Below are 22215 nucleotides of genomic sequence, written 5' to 3'. Positions count from 1 at the left end.
ATTTTGTCCAGAAGTGGTTAAAAAGCCTGAAATATTTAAAACAGCAGCTATTTTTTGGTGATGTTATCAACTCAACCTATCTGTATGGCAGCTAAGAGCCATACCAGCACAAAATCTGAAGGGTTTCTGAAATTCTGAGTCATAAACCACTGAAAAATGGTGCTTAAATTAAGATGCCAGCTCAATTGCAACCATGGCCTTCCCAAGGCAAAAGCATCACATAAAACCTGAAAGATCAAAACACATAGTGATGACTGACACCATGACATTACTTCTAATGTGATGGAGGAGGCCAGACTGCCAGCATTTCAAACCACTGAAAGCTTGCAGGAAAAACACCAGGAGTAACTGGAAACAGAAGTCACAGACTTGACTAATCATTTCAACAGGGCAGCAAAAGCCAGTATCTCCTGCTGCTGCAGCGAATGCAGCCTATACTGAATGACTGCTCCACTCCTACCTATTCAGGACTACCTGTTCCAAGCCTGTCCTTACCAATATTGCAAAATTGGAGTTTCTGCCATTGCTGGGGAGGCAACTGCTCTGCTCAGCAGCTGAAGCACATCAAGCAAACACTTCATGCCCAGCCCAATGTCTGTCAGCGTTCTGCTTCACGATCTCGGGGCCATGCCTGGCATTCACAAGCTGCCAAGTGGGTGCATCCGACGCCATACAGTCCATAAAACAGAAGGTCCCCGTGGAGAGCGTGGTACCCACGACACCCAAGAGGGGTCGGCGTGCCATTGCCTGCAGCCCACAGCTCAGCGCAGAGCAGGGGCTGCCCGCTGGGTCCTTCGGGGACAGGGGAAACCCTCGATCGCGGCTCGCTCCTGGCACAGAGCGGGAAGGGAACACCTACTCTCGGGGCCGGGTGCCGGCCCCCCAGCCACCCCAGGGCCAGTCGCTGCCGTGCCGGGGCGGGCCCGCCCCGTGTTTACCAACATGGGAGGAGCCGGGCGGCGGCGGCAAAGGCGAGGCGGGCCGCTTTCGCTTTCCGGAGGACAGCGCTGGTCAGCGGCAGCATGGCCTGGGGACTCCTACTAAAGCTCCTTGTAAGTTTCTGCCGGAGCGGGGGGCGGCTCTCGGCACGGGGCGGCGGGGCCAGCCCCGGCCCCCCAGGCACAGCCGCGGCTGGCGGGGACGTGGGTGCTGCGGCGGGCGGTGGCAGCAGCAAACAAACTTCTCCGGGATTTGAGCTGATTCCTTTAACAGACCTTCCCAAGCCCTTTGATGGGAAAGAAAAGGAGGGTAGATGCAGGTGGGTGTCAGGGACACCGGGTCATGTGCCACAGCCTGGGGGGGCCCAGGGACGGCTGGCCTCAGTCCGCAGCCACCCGGAACCGGCCAGAGATGCTGGCGAGGCAGGTCCAGCGTCCACGTATGGATAGCATGGTTAGGTCTGTGGCTGCATACTTGCCCGGGCAAAGGCCACATTAGTGAAGGCTGACTTGCACTGTGTCTCAGGGATCCGTAAAAAAGTGACCTGGTAAAGCAACAGAAAAGCGATTGTCTGTGGCAGAGGAGTTTTGAACTTCTCCTGACAGTGGACCAGGTAAAGCTATAGAACCAATCCAAGTCCAGTGGCACAAAGTGCCAGTGCATTTACTGGAAGTAGTGTGGCAGGGCATTCCTTTCTTGTTTTAATCATTCCGCATGCATAGTACTAGTCTCTGCAGCTTCAGATCTTAGGTCACGTGTCTAACTTGGTCGTCAGTAAATTATCTTTAGCCAACACCCATTTTGAAGGGCTACTGTCAACAAAGGAGGTAAGGAAGGGCTTCAGTGTCTGCAGCCCAGGGATCTCCACTGGTACAAGCCCGTGAGGCCAAGGAGCAGCCATGGCAGCAAGGTCCTGGGCAGGAGACTCAGGCATGTGCAGGTGCACATGTACTGGGGACGACTGTGCTGTGGCAGAGCTGTCAGAGGCAGCCCTGCTCTGAGAGCCCAGAGGTCACATAGTGGAAATCAGGCAGCTGGCAGTAAGCTCTGCTGCACAGAACAGCCCTGCCCTGTCTGGCAGTGGAGATCAGGTATAATAGCTTTCTCAGCCCCAGTTCTCACCTATTTCAGAGAGAACTCACTTGAGCTCACATTCAAAAATCCCTTCACGGTGTGGTTACATTCCTAATGAATGCAGTTTGCTTCAGGGTTTGGTAGGTTAAAATCAGATGTTGAAGTAAAAACTATTCAAATTCTGATCTGACTTACTACATAACATGTAGTAAACCATTCAAAGTGATTTAGAGGGTTATATCCAAGCCCCTGCACAAACTACCAGAGCATAGTTAAATACAAAGACGGATTTTCATCTACTAACAGAAGTTTACATTCCCTAATTCTGTATAGGAGCAGCAAAAAAACTAGCAGAAAAGTCAGTCTAGCCAAGTATCTTAGAACTACTCAGAATATCGATTAAGGTAAAAATACTCTTATTACTCTCCTCTCAGAGAATAAATATAATTTGTATTTTCCACTTGTTTCAGTGTTCCTTAGAAAGACTGTGGCACTCTCACATGCTTTCTATTTTTATTTTATTTTTTTTTATTAGCATGTTATTCTACTAATTATAAATCAGTAAACTTGAGCAACATTTGATATACTAATTGGATTAAATGAGAATATGAACATTTGTTGAATGAGACCTCAATTTTGCAAGCAAGTTCATGTTGCATTTAAGTAGAAGCAGTTGCCAAAATAGTGATGTAAAATAGTAATGGCCTATGTAGTTATCTTACTTTATGCCGTAAAACAAGCCACAAAGCCACATACCACCCAGAGATACAGTCTAAAGGAACAGGCCATTTTAAGACAGTGAAGTGTTCTCTAAATATTTTGTCATTGTCTGATACAACTACAGAGCAAGCAGTTTTCTGGAAATTCGGAAGACATACCTTTGAAAACAGGACTGCCTCATGACTGTGCTGACCCTTCTTTCTCATTTCCCAGACAACTGATGCACACATTTAAATGTATAGATATAACAAGCCATAAAGTCGTGGCATGACCCAAGACTTAATTTAAAAGTGTAAGGGCCTCAAATCTGGAAGCATTTGTCTACTCATATTTCCACAGTTAACTGCCTTTATCCTTGAGACAACTCACTGAACAAAGAGAAAGTGCCAACAAGAAAACCGAATTGTGTTACAAAAGGAAAAAGGGGAAGAGTTGTTAAATTTCTGCACATCTTATTCTCCCTTAGCCACAACACAAATGTGAGGTGGGAGCTATTAATATTGCTCCAACTCTCTCAAATTGTATAGGATTTATTAGGTGTTTATTAGTACAGTACTCCTAAAAAAAAAAAAAAACCAAACAAATTAAATAACCAACCCTATTGCCACCACACCCCAGTATGTTGCCATAATTTGCATGTATATCAGCTGAGATGTGAAATAGTAATGGACTGAATGTGGATTGCAACTGTTTTAAGCCCCTGGACAGTTACTGAGGCATCTCACTCTCACAGGCCCAGAACATATACATTCACTTTAAAAGTAAAGAAGCTCAGGGCGCTTCTAGTTTTGGGGAAATACCAACTCCCGTTGGTAGTCTTCAGCAAGTGAAACTGAATTCTTTTTATCCTTCTCATATGAGATTTTAGAATATGAAATACTATTTGTAGTGGTTATTTTGGTGCCAACTATCAACTTCTTCCCTGGTGGGAAAAAAAGAGATGGGAGAAACATCATACTGGAGATACTGTAAGCAGAAATTACTTATCATTGTAAAAGAATTGGAGCAGAGAATCCTCTTAATAAAGTGTGAAATTACCTTTTGAAAAAGCCATCCTGACAGGTTTAATTCCAGAGAGATGAATTGCATTGAAAATTAAAATGTATTAAAATGAACTAACTAGCAACCATTTTTCAAAAGTACCAGAAGCAAATAAAAACTTAGAAAATTAGAGTTTTTCTCAGGTCCCACTAGGTAATAAAATTTTTCCCCTCCTGCTTTTTTTTTTTTTTTTTTCTTTTAACACTTAGCCCCTGATGAGCTCATGCACATTGCCCCATATGACAAATGTAGACTGGGAAAAAAAAAAGCCTCCAAGGTCTGAAGCATCAGCCTTCTCATCCAAAGACATCTATGGATTATAAATGGGAAAAGTGGTTTGCTAAAAATAGAGTGAATTTTAAATAAAACAGGAGAAAGCAGAAACATTTTTTTTTTCCTCAGGGTTAAAAGCTGGGAAGCTTTTAAAAGTCCTGGATGCAAGTAGCACTTACACACTTCCAAAGTTGAGATTAGATCCCCAAAAAAGTAGGTCTGCTGAAACTTTTCAGTTGTATGAAGCTGACCCATTATGAAGAATACTCTGGTACAGAAAGAATTGGAGGCCTGGAAATCCTCAAAATCGCACAGGTTTTTGAAGAAAATACAGGTCCTGTCACTATGTTCTGGGACCACAGATGAAAACAGGTTTTCTAAATCTCCTTAGCAGATGCCTGTTGGTGAAAGTATTTTGGAAGAGTGTAGAAGCAAAGGAGAGGGAAGCAGAAAGGTCTTTTAAAAGCCTGGGCAAAAGGAGGGAAAAAAACAAACAAACAAAAAAATAGCAATGCAATGCAAGGAGAGAAACTAACAAATTTGGGCTGATGTGATAATTTTTATGGATTCTGCTAAGGTTAGATATCTCTAATTAATATTACCATTGACTGCTCACTTCAATCTAAGTCTTCAGTTTAGATACGACAACTGTTTTTTAGGTTAAGATGAGAAAAACAGAAGACAGACTCTCTGAGTCATTTTAGGCTGAGAACATACAGCTGCAGTTTGAATGTACACATCACAAAAAAGCACCTATCACTCCTGCCGTTGTGAAAGCCCCTGAAGTGCTTTCTTTTCACTATTAGCACTTGCTGCTCAGTGATAACAAGGAAAGCAATTAAGGTATGCACAGGAAACTGGCTGTTAACTTTTTTCCCCTGTAAGACATAACAAAATTTCCCTAGAGTAAATGGATTGCTTTAAGAGGGTGCAAATCCAGGAGGAGAAAAAAAGTTTGAGAGAAGGGTATTGTTTTGAAAGCTATAAAATCTCTACACTTATCTCATTATTCCTTGTACAGGAAGGTGGTGCAAGATGTCCTGCAAGCAGAACCAATGTAGGTCTTTGGTGCTCCTTAAAAGTAAAATTCTGAGAAGTGGTCCCCACTTCTTGTAAGTGTAAGTTCAGGAAGTTCATCTCTGTGAGTGACAGGGGAGGGTGTCCATCGAAAAGTGTTACATTTCTGTTCCCCCTCACTGTATCATCATAGCTTCTTTATGTACAAGTACAGGCAAGAGGCAGAGAGGTTTGTTCATCTGAGGGAGGGCTGCATCTCTGCACACACTGTGCTTGCAGGCGTTGAGCGAACACAAAAAGAAACTGCTAAGCTTTACTGACAAATAATTTAGAAAGATATTCCCTTCTTTCATTATAGCCCATTTTCTGCACAGTTCTCTGGATGTTTTCATTCTCTGTGCTTCACCAGTGCCGTTCAGTTTCTTTGTTGTGCTCAGGAGCCGTTTGTGGGTTCATTAGGGCTACGGTTATCTTCACTCTCCCTCTTTACTGTCGCCCAGGGTCTTTTCATTTATTTTTTTTTTCCCCTCAAAAGAACCAGCTTGACTTCTCTGGTCTAGAAAGCAGAGATTTGGGTGTTGGAGACAGGATGCAGACGTCCCTGTGGGTGCAGAGCTTTTCCAGGTGTGGCTGTGAGTGCTGGTGAGGAGGAGGGTGCTGGGCAAGCACCACCGGGCTGGGACGTGTTCCTCAGAGCATGGGCTGTGGCATTGGAGCACAGCAGAGAGCAGGTGGTGGGGCTGGTGCCACGCTCCTCGCCAGCCCCACTGAGTCACAGTTCCTCCATCAGCACGGGGAGGTGAAGAAGCCATTTCCACTTCCTCACTCCACGAGCAGCATTTGCTTTGCTCTGCCGCCCTTCTGGTGCCACCGGCTTTCCTGAGTGGGCCAAAGATCCATCATGCTGCCTCAGGACCTCCCCACCCCAGACACTGCCTCATTTCTGGACCCTTCTGCTGGCTGGGGCATCATGGTGTCAGGTCAGTCAGGGTGTCGTGATCCTCCAGCTAAGACAGACAGGATGAGAAGTGTCACCCTGGTGTTATCCTATGACTGTCCACTCCCTTGGGCCAGTATGACACGTGGCAGAGGAGCAATGGAGATGTGGGGTTTCACGCTGCTTCAGGGGAAACCAAGCTAGATTGGATGCATGCCTCTAAAAAACAACTACTAAGAAGTAGTCAATCAGATTTTCTATCCCAGTTTGTAGCAAGACAGTTCTCCCAGGCAAAAGGAAAACAAATAAAAATGCTTTGGCACATCCATTTGACAGCTTCTGTTTACACCTTAGATTAATTTTAAGCTTTTAACATCATTACACTGGGATTTGGAGAAGAGCGTCCTCAAAGCTTAGGCAGCAAAGGAAGAAAGTCAGAGCTCTGAACAGAGGAAATGACAGGCTGAGCATCCATACCCACTGTTTCTCAAGTGCTAAACTGCTTTTTAAGGAGCTAAAGCTTCTTCTCCAGGTGCAAAGAAAGGTCTTCTTCATTTCAGAGTAGTACCTACTATTATATACATTTTGAAACAGATGGCTGCTAAGGAAAGTAAATTATTTTCACCTTCCTATTTCTGAATATACTAGAAGATCAAAATAAGGACCTACTTGTAGAAGTCAGAAGATACTGGTCATATTTGTTACTTCAATTGACTAGCCACAGATAACACTTCCTTCTCTTGAGAGCCCAGTTTGAAATCCAAACCCGTTTTTCAATAAGTTAATAATTAAGATAAGAGTTTTCTGTATCTCTCTAAAGTTACAATCGACATCCAAGCAGTTTCACATAAAGTCATGAAGATTGAATTAATGAGCCATTAGATACCACCCTGTGGTAGGAATAAAAAAGTGTAACAATAGAAATAACCAGTCCTCAGAGAATTCCTTAAATATGTATCCCTTGTTGTTAACATTAACAGATACAAATTTGTGTTAAACTTCAATTCAAAGTGTTCAAAGATAACCAGCCATTCAGAATTAACCTCTTTGAAATATCCAAGAAAAATTAAATTATTCTAGTCAAGATTTTTTGCGTGCTGATTTAAAATGTGAGTGAATCTGTGATCAGGAGGACTGTCAGCCCACAAAATACACCATTAGTACGGAGATTTGGCAGTTTCTTTGCCTTGCTCTTCATTTCCATTTCTTTGCTCTTCATCTTCATTCCCTCCTTTCTGAAACAAGTACCCTGCTGCCTCTCTCTTTTACATCTTCACCTGGTATTTTGTTTTTCCAAGGACAGCAGCACTGCTCCATTCCCAGACATCATTTATCTCCCTTCCTCAGTATCCCTCATGGTGTATAACTGAGTCTTTTGTAAAATACAAAATACTATTTATTTAAGGTATTAACATCTAAGCTGAGTTCTACATTCACTCTTCTTGCTCTTTAATTAAAGTTTTCAAGGCAAGGACTACCTTAATTTTTTTTCTGTTACAACTCCACAAAGATAGTAAATAACACATATATTAAAAAAAAAAAAAAAAAAAAAAAAAAAAAAAAGTGAAAATGTTCAAGTCACTCCAAACTGTCAGCAGAAACTGGGTTAAGAAAGTCTGTCCTCAGGCTGTCTTTCCTAATAATATATCTAGGAGAAAATCTAGTTCTCCAGCCAAGAAGCATTACATAACTCCATTGTACAGATATCTCATACTTAGTGCATGGAAAGTATATACAGATTTGCCTACAACCTATAGCCAAGAGGCAGGCAATAGTGGATCTAGCCTTCTCATTTTCCAACCTTAATGCCAAAACAAACAAACAAAAGGCTTGGCATCTGGTCCACAGTGCTTTCTTATTACCAGGAAAAGAGGCAGGACAGTGACAGCTAGTAAAGTTAGTACTGACTAGTGACAGGAAAAACAAACAAACAAACCCCTAACACCATAATTTAACTTTACAGCATATTCAAATAAATGCATCACAGTGTAAAATAATTTGAAAGGAGAGTGCAACATCTTTCAGGAATATATAGGCATCATCTAGTAAGGAGATAAATATTTGAATTGGAAAACAAAGTGAGAACAAGATCATTTTAGAAAGCAGGTATTTTTGGCAGAGGTTAAAACATTCCTCTTCTATTTTTCTTCAAAGATGCATTAACTGTTCAGTTTGCAATCAACAGTAGAGTGGCAAGAAATTAAGATAGATATAATTTTAATTAAGGAAGTTCTTGATGAAAGATTCAGCCACAGTGATCTAAGGAAGAGAAAGCTCTTAAATAAAATAATGAGAGTTTCTTTGCTTTGCACTATATTTAAGCATATGGCGTAATCATTTACAATTCAGATTATTATTAAAACAATTGGTACCTGTAGTCATAGGGTTGGCAGAATTAAATCTGTGCCCTCATTGTCCAATAACTGTTCTGAAGTATTGAAGAATTTCAATAAGGGAGTGAATATCAATATGGTTAGCAATAGAGTAACAGTACTGATGCCACTCTGTGCTAGTAGCAAAACACACCTACAGTTCTTGAGATTTTTTGTATAACTTGCTCTTCTTCTCTCCTAGGTGGTTGTCTTAATTACTGAATCACAGTGCAAAAATTATACTGAAGCTCTAATACACACAACAGAAAAAGTAATTACAGGCAGGATCATTGCTAAAAGGGAAATAAAGTGCAACTGGGATGAATACAATTTAGGTGTCAAGTGTTGCAAGAAATGTGATCTCGGTGAGTATCGTTATAAGACCATGTTGAAAAAAGTCTTTAAGAGTGGAAACCACAACATGCACAATTGCTCTCTGCTGAGATAGCCAAGTGGCATGCTGTGGTTTCCTGCATGCAATGCTTCGTGCTAGCTGTAGCTTTTTCTATTACAGGACATCAGACACTTCAAAAGTATTTATTGAGCTCAGTGCACCAATACCTTTTCATTACAGATAGTAGTTCTCGCATAACATGCTTGTCACAAGAGAGCTAAGAATTACATTACATTTTTGGAAGAGTTTTAAAAAGTGCAAGTATAGGCTTTTGCCTGTGAGACTCCATATATTAATGGGTTTTCCAGTTTTGCATGTACAGTTCTGTTTGGTGTGTTTTCTTTCAGTCCTAAATTGGACAAAGAGGAGGGATAATCAGATCTTGTGTATACTACATTCCTGAAGAGTGTACCTGTATGCGTAAATAATACACATTCTGTGCTTATTTGTAAATCAAAAAGTATTGGGGATTAAAAATGAGGTCTAACACAAGTCTTAGAGCTGATGGCTTCTGACCAAAGGTATTGAAAATCTTAATCCTTTTTTTTTCTGCCTTTGCAGGTTTTGTTAAAAATACCAGCTGCCCAACAGATACTAGCAAGCACTGTGTTCCATGTGAAAACGGAAAGGAGTACATAGATCATGTCAACGATTTGGAAGAGTGTTTGAGATGCTCTTCATGTGACAGGACATTTGGTACATCTATAGAAATAACAACTCTAACATTTACTCTCTTTTGATACAGAATTTGACTGAAAAGTCTACACAATTCCCGATTAGTGGATAGCATGCAAATTAAAATGTTTTAGTGGTAGTACATGAAGGAATTTATAAGAAAGTCATACATTTATCCTGCAGTTCCCTTTCATCAGGCAAAAAGTAGGAAGGATAATAAAAATTATGTTGGTCTGTCATTTCTCCTTATATCTGCTATTGCTCAGCCAAAGCAGTCCCTGCAAAGCAGACCCTATGCAAACCGGTTACAGTCAAGTAAAAATACTCTCCCTTCTTCACTTCTTCTATTTAAAAGAAGAGGGTTGTTGTAAGAAGCAGGAAAGGGATAATTCATAATAGTTTATTTTGTAGTCTTTCCTGTAATTCATAATATTATTCAAAATTGCTGGAGCTGATAGAGTGACATCTTTTATAAAATCAAGATGAAGTGTGGGTTAGAGAACCAAATTATGGGACCATGAGGTATGCCCTGTTGGTTCAGACCAGTGATCCACCTACCCCAGTATTCTGCATTCAGTAGTAGATGCAAGAGATTCTATTTAGAGAAAATACAAATAAACCTTCCTACTTTCTGTGGACTGTTCCCTGCAAAGTCTACCAGCATCCATAGATAGGGGAAAGATAATAGAAGGTCCACCCCTATATAGTCATTTTAGTATCCAATTATGAGCCCTTTTTGCATTAAACTTCTGGGGGACACTAGGTTGCCAGATTTCAATACCTGTTGCATAAATACCAATAATCTATTTATTTATTTGATCTACTAAGCTGGTCTCCTACCAGTGTCACCAGCTATCCTGTAGTTCTAGTATACATAGATTTAAGAAATGATAATTCTTCATTCCTCATATTGAAAATCAAGTTTGGTGACTAGAGGGACAGCTCTTAACTCCGATACGATTGTACACAGATCATCTGCTGGAATATCAACTCTTAGTGTTTTCCCCTCTCTGTAACACTTCCAGATGCACAGAAAAATTTTCTCTTATTAGCTACTATAATAAGCAATTTTTGGTGGGAATGAAGCTGATTACAACAAAACAATTCAGCATTTTGCACAGTGCCACAAAGGAGACTATTAGTTAAACTGAAGGGAAAAGAAAGGATAGTGGGAGGACTAGTCACATTATCCCCATGGACCATAATGTGGTTGAAAAGAAGTTAGTAGAAAACATTAGGCAGGAAGAAAATTACCACCGAAGTTTCTTCAGAATCAGTCTTAGGATCATTCGTGTGTGATATTTTCATGAATGGCTTCAGCCATTTTCACAGTAGAGCTTAATACATTTTGGAACATAATATGTTTTCCCATGACAGCGGGGCACCTAACGTGATAACTCAAAAATTCATTTCTATTCCTATATGCCTATGAAAATAGCTTTCATAGTAGGAAGATACTTAATTTTTAGTGCAGAAATATTTTTTCATAGATGGAGATAGCTTCATTATATACACTGAAGATAGAAGAAAATTAATTCACTTGTTTTGATACTTAATCAAGAATTATGTTAGCTTAAAACAGAGTGTGGAATTTCTTGTTATTGGAGATCTTCAAAAAGAGATGAAACTTCTCCATCAGTGAGAATAAAGAACCTGTCTCTGACATCAGGCAGCGAGGTTGGCTATGTGATCTCCTGAGTTTGCTTCTGAGGGGGAGAAAGAAGCTGACCACATTTGGCAGTGCCAAATGAGTCCTCTTCTAGCAAGTATTTTATTGTGTGTTTAGGTTTTTTAGCTGTTGGCCAGCAGAGCTGTCTTTGCCATCTCCATATTTCCAGTACTCAGGCAGCAGAGTTCTGTATAAAAGCTAGGTAATTCTTAAAATTTAACCCACCATTGCCAACAGTGACAGAGCTAAAACCATGTAAGTCTAAGGACAAGAGCTTGTGATCAGAGGCCTGCTTTTATGGCTACTTTTTCAAATTAACAAACTGTAAGAAATTTCTTTTAGGTTTGGAGGTTGCAAAGAACTGTACCCCAGCTCAGAACACAGAATGCGTCTGTGCAAAGAACCATTTTTGCAATTCTTCTCTACCATGTACACACTGCGATGCATGTACCATGTAAGTTTGTGTCTTCATGGTTAAATATTAAATTGCTAATATCATATGTTATCACACTTTTTTCCAGCCAGTTTCAAGACATGGGTTATGCATGCTAGTTTTCTTTTGCACTTAACTTGTTGAGCTGACTTAGCTCCGTCAACTTCACTTGCATCTATCCAGGCTTTTCAAAGGCATGAAGAAAAACTTTTATCTCCTCCAAGTCTGTATATACTTTTTAAACAAATGTAATTAAGTGTCCCAGGTTTCCTCCTGTTTTTGGATGACCTAGTATTACTTCCAGAAAGTCATTTCCACACCTTTTTCTACTCCCATACCTTTCCATATAATTTTGATACCTATTAAATTACAGACTCCAACATCTTGATACATGAAATATTTAGCTGATAAAAAGTGTTAGAAGATTTTTTATTTGCTATGTTGGCAGAATTTATAAAGAGAGAAATACGTCCTAAAATAATTTTTGTTTATGTTTTCTGCAGATGTGAAAGTGGCATAATTAAAAAACAATGTACTTCAACTTCAGACACTGTGTGTGGAACCCAAGGTATATTTGAAAACCTAGCATGGTCTAGCATTTGCTGTATTTTTAGATGCTATTGCAATTGTATTTTTCTACACAGCAACCCATAACGATTCCTGACAGCTAAGGGTATCATTTCTACTGGGCCTTGTACTGTCCTGCGGAGCATGATTTCTGTTTTCCCTTGATCACTACACAGATGTAGTTGCCTTTTTAGGGCAAGTCATGATAGGCCAGACTTTAACAAACAGGCAGTTTCTTGTCATGGTTTGACTCTGTATCAGCAATTGAAACAGCGACAATAATGCTCTTGATCTCCTCCCACCCAGGTGGGGAGAGGAGAGAGAGAGAGAACAAGGAGACAGACTTTCTAGATTGAAAACTGAACTACACAGCTTTATTTAAATACTAATGGGAAAAAAAAAAAAAGTATAAATATATATAAGTATGTACAGGAATGTGCAAAACCCTATTGCCTCCCCCCACCCCCAGCAACTCCCAGGGGACTCTCCTGAGCTGTGAGCAGTTGCAAAATGTCTCGGAGCACTGCTGGAGAGAGCAGCACAGCAGACAGGAGCTGAGGGGAGAGTCATGACTGTCAGGAACACATAAGCCTAGGGATCTATGGTGATGGATAGATGGGAGTCCTCCCTGGATGCCAACCATGAATGGAAGATAAGGGAAGAAGAAAAAAGGAAGGGACTTGACTTTTGTGATCCCTGACTTTATATAGGATGGAATACTGTGGCCAGTTTTGCCATCTGTCTAGTCCACTTCTCCCTACGTGAGGGTTGCAGATATGACTCTCCTGCTCCTTCAGTGTCCAAAGCAGCAAATTCAACAAACAGAGCAAAGTGTCCTTGGTCTCAGCAGTATCTATAAACATTCAGACATTATCAATCCACTAGCTGGTAAATTTGCTGCTTAAAAGGGATGTCACTGAAGGAAAAAAAAAAAAAAAAAAAGAAAAAAAAAAAGAAAATTTACCTCATCTTGGCTCAAACCAGGACACTTCTGCCATTAGGAGATAAGAAAAAGGCTTTTATAATCTGTTGCAATCTTATTTAAAATTTAGAGTGTGTTGCTGTGTTTCATTTCTTGATGTAAATTTCATGTCATGTTTCCAACAGGAATGCCGGGGTGGGCCATTGCTTTGATAATTCTATTACCACTACTACTGATAATAGCTGGAGTAGTATCATTTTGTAAGTGTTTCCCTATTCCTTATTCCTATTGTACTCTGAATAAGATATTCAGCTGCTTACTCAAATGTCTTATATTCTTGGAATCCAGAGGAAAGATATACTGTCCTGGATTTTAAAAATGCTTTTTCGTTTCAGGCTACAAGAAACAGAAGTGTCATACTAGCAAGCAGAACCCAGGTGAAATAGTCTCCAAAGAGGCTTCTTACGTAAGTATTGCTGCTTAGATCACAGAAAACTCAGCTTCATGCAAGAAACTTTGTTCCATTTAAATTACAATGGGACTCCCCAGGCATGTGCGTGCCTCTCTTTTATGACATTAATGAAGTACATTTCTCCATAAGGAATCTTATGGGAGAAGTAAGAGAAACCTTATATTATTTCTTCAGGATTTGTTGATGTCATTCCTAAGTTATATGACCAAGACCAAAACTTCATAAATCATCAGGCCTCCATTGACCCAGATTACCTGTCCCCATGCATACTTTTAGGCAATAACAATCATGAGATGACTCCCCAAGCTTACCTAAGTCAAAAAGGTCTGTCTGTCCAATCCAACTCCATTGCTTATAGAACAAGGGAGTCATGGAGACAACAGAAATAAAATTACAGAGGTGTCATGGAATGCGTTTATCACCTTATATGAGGTTGGTGTTTTACAAAGCTTGTTTCTACTCATTTCTCTCTTGCTTCTCTTTTCAGACTGCACCTCTCATATATGCAGGTAAGAAACAAGTAAATTCTCCAAATTCAGTATAAGAAAAAAAAAAAATACAGACAAGTAAATCCTGTACTAAAAAAGGGTATTTTGATGTAGACTTAACCACCACCTACAGCTGTCATTCTAGCACAACAGTGAACACTTTAATAAAGGAATGCCAGTTAATATTTTGTTTATTAAGGCATTTAGTGGTGTCATGAAAGTTTTGCCTCGGGAGGAATTTCTGCTGCAAAGGAAGCACTTTCTAATTGACAACAGGTGGATTTCTGTTCTGCATGCAGTACAGACACTAGGAGGCAGCAATAGGGATTCCTAATCTCACGGATAATTATAATAGTGTAGTCTTACAGCCAGCAGTGGGATTGCAGAAACACAAACCTGCCTTACATTTAAAGGCAAATCCACCATAGCAACACACAATAGGAAGGGAACATAAGCTGCAAGGCTATATCACAACAAAATATTTGTCTAGTTTCAGGACCTTTCCCAATGCTATTTTGAGCAAAGCAGGTACATGAGGCATGATCAGACTTTTAATGATAGAGAACGACAGAATAGCTTACAGGGGGAACCAAGATTATTTTTTAAGTGGTAGAAAGCAATAAGGATACAATCCTAGGTGCATGAATTACCTAGCATTTGGTAGGAACATGTGAAAGCAGACTTGCCATATATTGTAAAAAAATCACACATAAAATATACTGAGTCATGAGTGCCTGAAACTTAGTCTGTTTTTTATCAGGAAAATATCAACTCTGAATAAGATGACAAAAACAGTAAATATAACTGCCAAGAACATTAATTTTCTTTTATGCTTCTAGATGTTGACTTGAGCAGCCATGTTGCTGCTATTGTGGAGGAGATGACACTCCCACAAGTCAAGACGTTCGTTCGTAATCATGAAGTACCAGAACCTGTCATAGATCAAACTGTTCGGGACTATGCGTATGATACATCTGAACAGAAGATTAAGCTGTTTGAAGTCTGGTATCAAAGACATGGGATAAAAGGAGCCTATGGAGACCTAATAAGCAGCCTGAGACGTTTTAAGATGTGCACTGCAGCTGATAAAATTGAGGAAAAACTGAAGTCAGCTGTTTCCAGCTGTCAGGAAGGTGGACAGTCTTATAATGAGGATACTGAGCAAAGCAAAACCTGCACTCAGGAAAGCAGAAACTCCTATGATAACAGTGCTGAACTGAGTCAAACCTATTCTGGTAGTCTGGAAGAGACATAGTATAAAGTCATTTGAAAAATATTTCTGACTGAATTTGTATTTTTCTTATAATAGCAAAGCTTTTAAATGCCATTTTCATTGACAGCTTCATTCAAGGAAGTTACATGAACAAGGAATAATGATGATTTTGGTAGCAGTTTCTTTCCTGTAGAAAAAGCTTTTGCTTTTTTTTTTTTTTTCTAGTTAAGAACTGGGAGGAAAATTTTTATGGCTTGTTTACTAAAAGGCACAATGCAAGAGTCCAGCTATAGGATTCACTACAAGAAGAAAGAAGAAACAGTTGTTACTTGAAGAAAAGGTTTAGTATGTATGTATGGCACTGCATTACTTAGTCAACGTAATGTTTTGTTTACATTAAAATTGCACAGTGTTGCAGTTTTTAAAGTGAAAATTCTGGTGTTAGGAATCTATGAAGTGTACAAGGAAGAATTCTTGAACAAAATAAAATTTAAAATATACACCTTGTTAATTTTTAATATAGGTGTTGCTGTATAATTAAATTCTACTCTGTTGTAAACGGGATTTCTCTGCTGTATAAAAGCACCTATGTGTGTGTGTGTGTACACAGCCTTTTGTATATGTGTGTATATATGTGCAAGTTTTCTATGCAAAAGCTCCCAATGCAAAATAAAAATTACTGTTTCATTTGTTCTCTGCAATGATTGCAGGCCTTTCCTAATGTTAAAATGCTTCAGAGAAGCAGGAGCTGAAGCAGCACAGCAGAACCATGATTTTTTTGGAAGGCAACCTCCACAAGCTTTATAGCTTCATATGCAAGTGTGCAACATGAGCTTTTCTAATGCAGGAACTGATACAATGAAAACACCGTTGTCATTAAAAAAATAAATACACATAATGCATGACTTATCTCTTTCCTTCTTATAGTGCAACTTACAGGTGTCATTTTTAGGTTTTCTTTTACTAAGGGCAGTAAATCACAAAAAGAGAGTTCACTCTCCTGAAAAAGAAATATCACCTTACCTGTCTTACATCAGAGAGCACAAAGGGTTCAACTCTTGAATTCCAAGAATGAATAGTGCTGAGTTGCTTTGCAGTGAGGCCTTTCCTGCTCATACACCCACATATGCAAAGTCTCATAAAATCTTTCAACAGCAGAGGAGACCTGGGTGGACAGATTTGAGTTTTCCCAGTCCCACAGTAGGTAAGGTGACTTTCTTCTTTGGCTCTGCCATCAGTTCTCTAGAGACAATCTCCAGCCAGTATTAAGACTCAGCCAAAGTAGGAGACCAACCTGGACTTGCTCTCATCCACCTGCCAGTTGGTATCAGCATGTAGGGTAGGGTCTGATTGCTGCCACCTGGCCCCAGGGGTGTGGAAAGGGCAGGGCAGGCCTGGCAGCAGGACCCCAGGTGCAGGCAATCCACACCTCCAGGCAATACTGGGCACCTGCAGCCTCCTGGGGCTGCTCCAAAAGCTCACACTGCTAAGTGAGTTGCCTGGAAGGGTACTGTGTGGCCCTTGAAAATCCATGTATGGCTAGAAATTCATGTATAGCATGAAGCAGCAGCCTGAAAGGAAAAGCAAGACTTAGATAATTTTCAGAAACTTTAAGCCTTTCATAGACTTGACCTGTGGAAGGTCTGAAGGCCTTTAGGTTACACAGCACTTCGCCAGGTCTCAAGCATCATATCCAAGCTAAATGCTTGGAAAAATATTCCACTACACTTTGAAGCCACTTGCTTCTGACCTCTCTGCATTTTCTAAGTATCTAATCAATCAGCTTGTCACTACTATACTGCCAAAATCCCCATACAGGGCTGCCTTTCAAAGGAAAACTTCCAGGTTGCTAGAGCTGAATGTTTTGATCTCCATGCACCAGAGTTAGGCACTCATGGACTGACTAAGGCATAGCATTGTATAAATTATTTGAGTCTGTGCTGTATGTGGACAGATATGAGCTGCTGTGACAGTTCGTTGTACATATCTAGGAGAATTAAATGTTTGCCTTCAGAAAAGCAGCACAGGTGTGGTATAGGCTGTGCCATCTTTCCTAGGCTGCAGTTATGTAGAATCTCTCACAAGCCCTCTCACTCTCAGAGTGAGGCATCTGGCCACCAGAAACAAAGGTCCACTTCCCAGGGCTGCCATGGGTCAGTTAGTATAACTGAGTTGGACTAGGCAGACCTTAAAATGGAGGCATCAAATTTTATAAATTTGTAGCAGTGAAGCAGAATGAGTAACACCAGAATTCCCCAACCTCAGCACAAAGAGGATGGTTGAAAAAAAAAAAGTCCCTGAGCAATGACTCATATTCTCCTTAGGAGGTGTCTGCAAGGCTGAACCCAGACTGCCATGAACTCTAGTGTTTAGCATACACAACATGTTATTTTTTTTTCTTAACTAGAATACTGTGCCTCAACTAAAATAATTTATCATATTATGCAGTTAGGATTCTGAAGCAGTGTGAAGCGGTGTGTATGTGTCTACATTGCAGTCAGCAAGGCAGCAAAGAGCTATCTGATGAAGCTTAAAGAACCTGGACTAGGGATGAAAAGTGATTTAGCTCTGCTTACCTATGGCAACACATCTCAGCTCTCCATGGCCTCCTGCTTCTGGCCTTATTTTCAAACTAGACTTTACAACAAAGGCTTACCAAGTAAGTTGTATGAAAACTGTTTCATATTTGGCTCTCACCTCTGTTTCTCAGAAGTAAAGTCTGCTCTGAGTCTCATGCTGGTAACAAGATTACTGTCACCAACACTTAGTTGCTCACTGGTTAGTTCTGGTATCTTTACTCAACACTCAGCGCCTTGCACACTTTCGATGACCAGCCCTTCTAAAAAAAAAAAAAAGCCTGTGTCATGAGCATTGTAAAATCACTCTTTTCCTTGCTCGGGGGAGAAGCTAGGGGCAGGGTGGGAGGGGAATAAAAAAATGAAAGCAACAGAAATTACTTTGAAAACTGAAACTCTTCTGACTTATGGAAACCAAGTATCAGAAAAACAAGTGGAAACTGAAACAGAAACTTGCCCAGTCAATGACTTGGCACGTTTTGAAAGGCAGATTTCAAAGGGGAAGCTCCCTCTTCAGGAAGCCAAATGTTTGCAAAACACTTGCATTTGTTATTTAAATAGTAAACCCAGAACAATCGTTATTTAAAAATAACGTCAATAGAAGAACAGGAACATGGAAATATGCAGCCAGAAGGATGATCTCACTTCAGTCCCCTGCAAATCAAAAGTGACCGTATGAGTGAGGGGTTTGTTCTGAAAGTCCAGAAGCTATTTTGCTTGGCAAACCCACCCCATCTGCTCACCCACACTAAAAACTGTAGAATCGTTCTTGCTGCCCTGCAAGTAAATCAAACACCTGTGAGGAGTCAGAAACACAGTCACTTTCAGAGTGTGGCACCAGAAGAAAGCAGGAGAGGTTAAAGATAGCTTCAGTACACGAGATTCCTGCAATCTGAAATAAATTGTTTCTAAAGTTATCCTGTAGGCTGCCAGTTCTTGAAAACACATGGCTGGGAAATGAAGTACGGAGTACAGAGTCTGAAGTGTTTCTTCACAGATAGCATGACAAACATACTAAAGTGTGAGAGAGCTGTAGGCTCATTTCCTGTATGGGGAAGAGGGAGGGAAAACAATACAAACAAATTTAAGAGAAAAATAGAACTGTACTGGGAAAATCCCGGTTGGATGTTTTTCTTGTTTTTAGGGAAGATACAACCTCAAAACTCACATTCCTCTGTTACTATTTGTCAATACTTTGACTTTGGACTTCAAAAGAAAGCTTGCATTCCTGCTGTCCCACTGCTAGCAAAAGGGAAAACGCCTACCATGTGTTTCTAGCCTCTAGTATGGAGCTGTGGTTGAGAATTATGAGGAATGAGGGAACAATCACAAAAATGAGCATACAGTCAGTGTTTTCTGGATAGCTTTTCCACTGGTTTTAGTTCAAGTTCCTTTCCAACTGAAAGCAAGACTTTTAAGGCAGACAGAATGCTAAAGGGCCATTTCCCATAACTTTAAACAGAGGTTTTGCTCTCCCCCACTAAACCAACAACTGTGACAAAGTGTTGTTTTAATCGCAGGCAATTTGGCGGGGAATCAGCAAAAAATGTCTGTGGTTGCAGGGATGTTGAAAAGTGAGCCTGAAACAAATGCAGGGAAGGAGTTTGTGATGGAAAGTAGTTGCAGGAGAGAGCCAAAGGTGCAGTCCTTGGAGGCACAGCACTCAGCCTCCTGCACCCAGCGTGTGCAGTACAGAGAGGTCACTGACCCTCCCTCCCATACATCCTCCAGAAGTGTTGTCTGTACAACTGGTTCTCCACCTGTACATGTGTAATTGGGATACAGAGAAGGAAGGATGAGACAGAAGTATCCAGTTTTAATTCCTGCATATTTTATCCTACAGTCATTAATGGGATTGATGCATTTTCCAGATGAATGTCTGAAGATTCATATTCTGCTTTTTGTCTTTTTCTGGTCCTTCCTCATACTATATGAAGATTTCTCTCCAGACATAATTCTGGGATAGCTGAAGCTGTAGGGAACATTTTATGACACCCCCAAATTGCTCTGAGGCACTGGGAGCCCTCTGTCAAGGCAGCCTCCATCCCTTCTGGAGCTGGTTGTGTCCTGGCACCTCTGCTCTTCTGGGTAGGTCCCACAGTTTTTACTGCAGTTCATGGGGAAGCACAGCTGTGATCTGGGCTGATTTTAAAGGGTCTTGAGATTTAAGGTCTGTTTCTAAGACATGAGAACAAGATTTATTCCTGTACTTTGGGAGATAGGGGGGCTTACACCAGACAGTACCCCTTCATTTACCAAAAAATGGATAGCAGTCATTAAGTTATTCAATATTTTTTAACCTCTCAATCAAATCTCTTCAGATTTAAATTCCTTTAAACTTGTTTAAACTTTGAACAACTACTCAGGGAGGTGGCATGGGCTGTTTCTTGCAGAGAAGGGAGGTAACATCCACATCCTGGCTCGCTCCTCAAAGGAAGTGTGCCCTGAGCGCTGCAGAGCGTTTTTCCCAGCCGCTGCTCAGCAGATGGCAGCCTGTGTCCGTGCAGTTTCATGCGTGTTCCCTCCTCCCGGTCCCCCCGGACAGCCGAGCTGGCTTGGCAACGATGGACAGCCTGCAGGACCTCCCTCCATGCCGCCACTTCCCCCTGCTCCTTGGGGGATTAATTATTCTCGCGGGGAAAGGACATTTCATAAACGAGCTCACACACGAAGCAAGCAGCAGGCTGGTTTTGACGAGGGCACAAAGCTTTGCCTGGGTAGAGCTGAGCCTGCCATCAGGCTGAGCCAGTTCCAACTCCAATTTTAAATGCCATCCCTTTAGTCATGTTCCACAAAACCTAAAATGACACCTACAATGTAATAAAATGTTGTGTGACAGCTTCTGTAATGCCCCTCAAATTTGAGGATGAGCAGAGCCTGACACCCTTCAGCTAGACCTAGGATTAAGTGGCTCAAGAAAGTCCCATGCTGCAAGGCCAAACTATGGGGTAATACAGCTGATGACTTGGCATAGACACTGTAAAGTTTAACATCACATGGGAAAATTGTCATAAAAAAACCTTCGGACTGCACACTGAACGTTCTGAAATCTGGAATTGGCACTGTTACCAGAGTACATGCAACGTTACTTGTGCCAATGCGAATGTGTGTTGCAGTAAAGTCCTAATACACACATATAAAATAAACCAGTTGAGAGACATTCACTTGATCGTTGCTTAGGCAACTGCCAAGATACCAATCAAAGATAGATGTTAGGAGAGGATAAGAATGTCTAGGAAAGACAGGATGCTTTTCCCATAGTCTGACCTCTGAAGAGTAGTCTTTGTACTATCATAATCAAGTGAAAAAGCAACTGGTGAAGATGTGGGAAAAGAAGGGGTGGGTGGTGACAGCTTAGAGGCTTTCTGGAGGAACTGACTTCCAAGTAATGCCCTTAATTGCTACAACATGCTATTGTAAATGGTTTTGTCTTCGTTCTCTTCCAGGCTTGTAAGTTAGCCTATCATTACATTAAATACAGTTTCTACTTCTGCTCTAGCTATAGAAATGTTGGGAATAACTATCTCAGGAAGCTTGATGCCAATATTATTTTTTTTTTAAATCTTAGAAAATCTATGCCTCTTGCTTCCATCAGAAAAAGTGGGATGTTCATGAGTGCCTGAAAATATACAATCCTGTACCATGAGACATCAGAGTTCTCAAAGTACTCCACGTATTATGCTTTTTGTTAGCTCTGTTTATGTATCTTTAACAAACAGCAAATCAGAAACTAGCTGTGCAAGGTATATAGCTCCTTTACTGAAATGTCTTTCCTAAAAAAAGGGTCTTGCTGTAGGAGCTTTATTTAGATCTCCCTACAATGCTCAAAAGCACTTCCCTGACATCAGGCTGGATTAAGAGTCTTCCAAGGAGCATCCCATAAAGATACTGTAAGAAAAGTAATGAGCAATGTTACTCAATGCCATTTAAATAATAATAGGTTTCAGAGTAGGTTTTCCCTTTAGGGAGCGTGGGTTAAGTGATTTGTTGAACAATTGAACTAACAGTCTCTTCCAAGGATTCTTGAGCTGTCGCGCCACTGCAAGGTACTTGGGGCTCAATGCCTATGGACCGCAGGACTCAGTTACATTTACATGGTGGCTAAGGGAATGTACACTGTAGGGGAGAGCCAAGGAGATGCACAGAAACTTGGTGAGGTTATTTCTCCTCTCACCATTGCTTGCCTTTATAAGACTCTATTAACCTGCTGTCAGTGCACCTTTTTTTTAGGCTATCTTTATTTGTAAATAAAACCAGATAAGTAAATTAATGAGCTGGAATTTAGGGGCTGAACACAAGCTAGAAGCTCTGTTCTGTCTAAAGACTGAAGTCAAAACAGTCTTTCAGAGACCAGCTTCCTCCTCCCTCTTCCGTAGGCATTCCTATATATATATCACAATAGAAGTGCACAGATCCTCACAGAAATGCCATTT

The 22215-nt window shown here is 40.8% G+C and overlaps 2 protein-coding genes across 2 annotated transcripts in view; one reads left to right on the top strand and one right to left on the bottom strand.

Annotated features, from left to right (window-relative positions):
* The window catches only part of ACTA2 (actin alpha 2, smooth muscle), a 58192-nt gene that overhangs the window by 25177 nt on the left and 10800 nt on the right, over positions 1–22215 (bottom strand). The window lies entirely within an intron of this gene.
* On the top strand, positions 982–15907 carry FAS (Fas cell surface death receptor). The gene is made up of 9 exons (XM_051616608.1): positions 982–1052; positions 8576–8738; positions 9329–9463; positions 11454–11565; positions 12048–12112; positions 13219–13293; positions 13429–13499; positions 13993–14014; positions 14833–15907. Exons 1-9 carry the CDS (start codon positions 1023–1025, stop codon positions 15246–15248), a joined length of 1089 nt encoding a protein of 362 aa, XP_051472568.1. The 5' UTR covers positions 982–1022; the 3' UTR covers positions 15249–15907.

This window comes from Apus apus, chromosome 4 (assembly GCF_020740795.1).
Source record: "Apus apus isolate bApuApu2 chromosome 4, bApuApu2.pri.cur, whole genome shotgun sequence".
Taxonomy (NCBI): Eukaryota; Metazoa; Chordata; class Aves; order Apodiformes; family Apodidae; genus Apus; species Apus apus.
The sequence above is the reverse complement of the archived record's forward strand: the minus strand, read 5'-3'. Positions and strand labels throughout refer to the sequence as shown.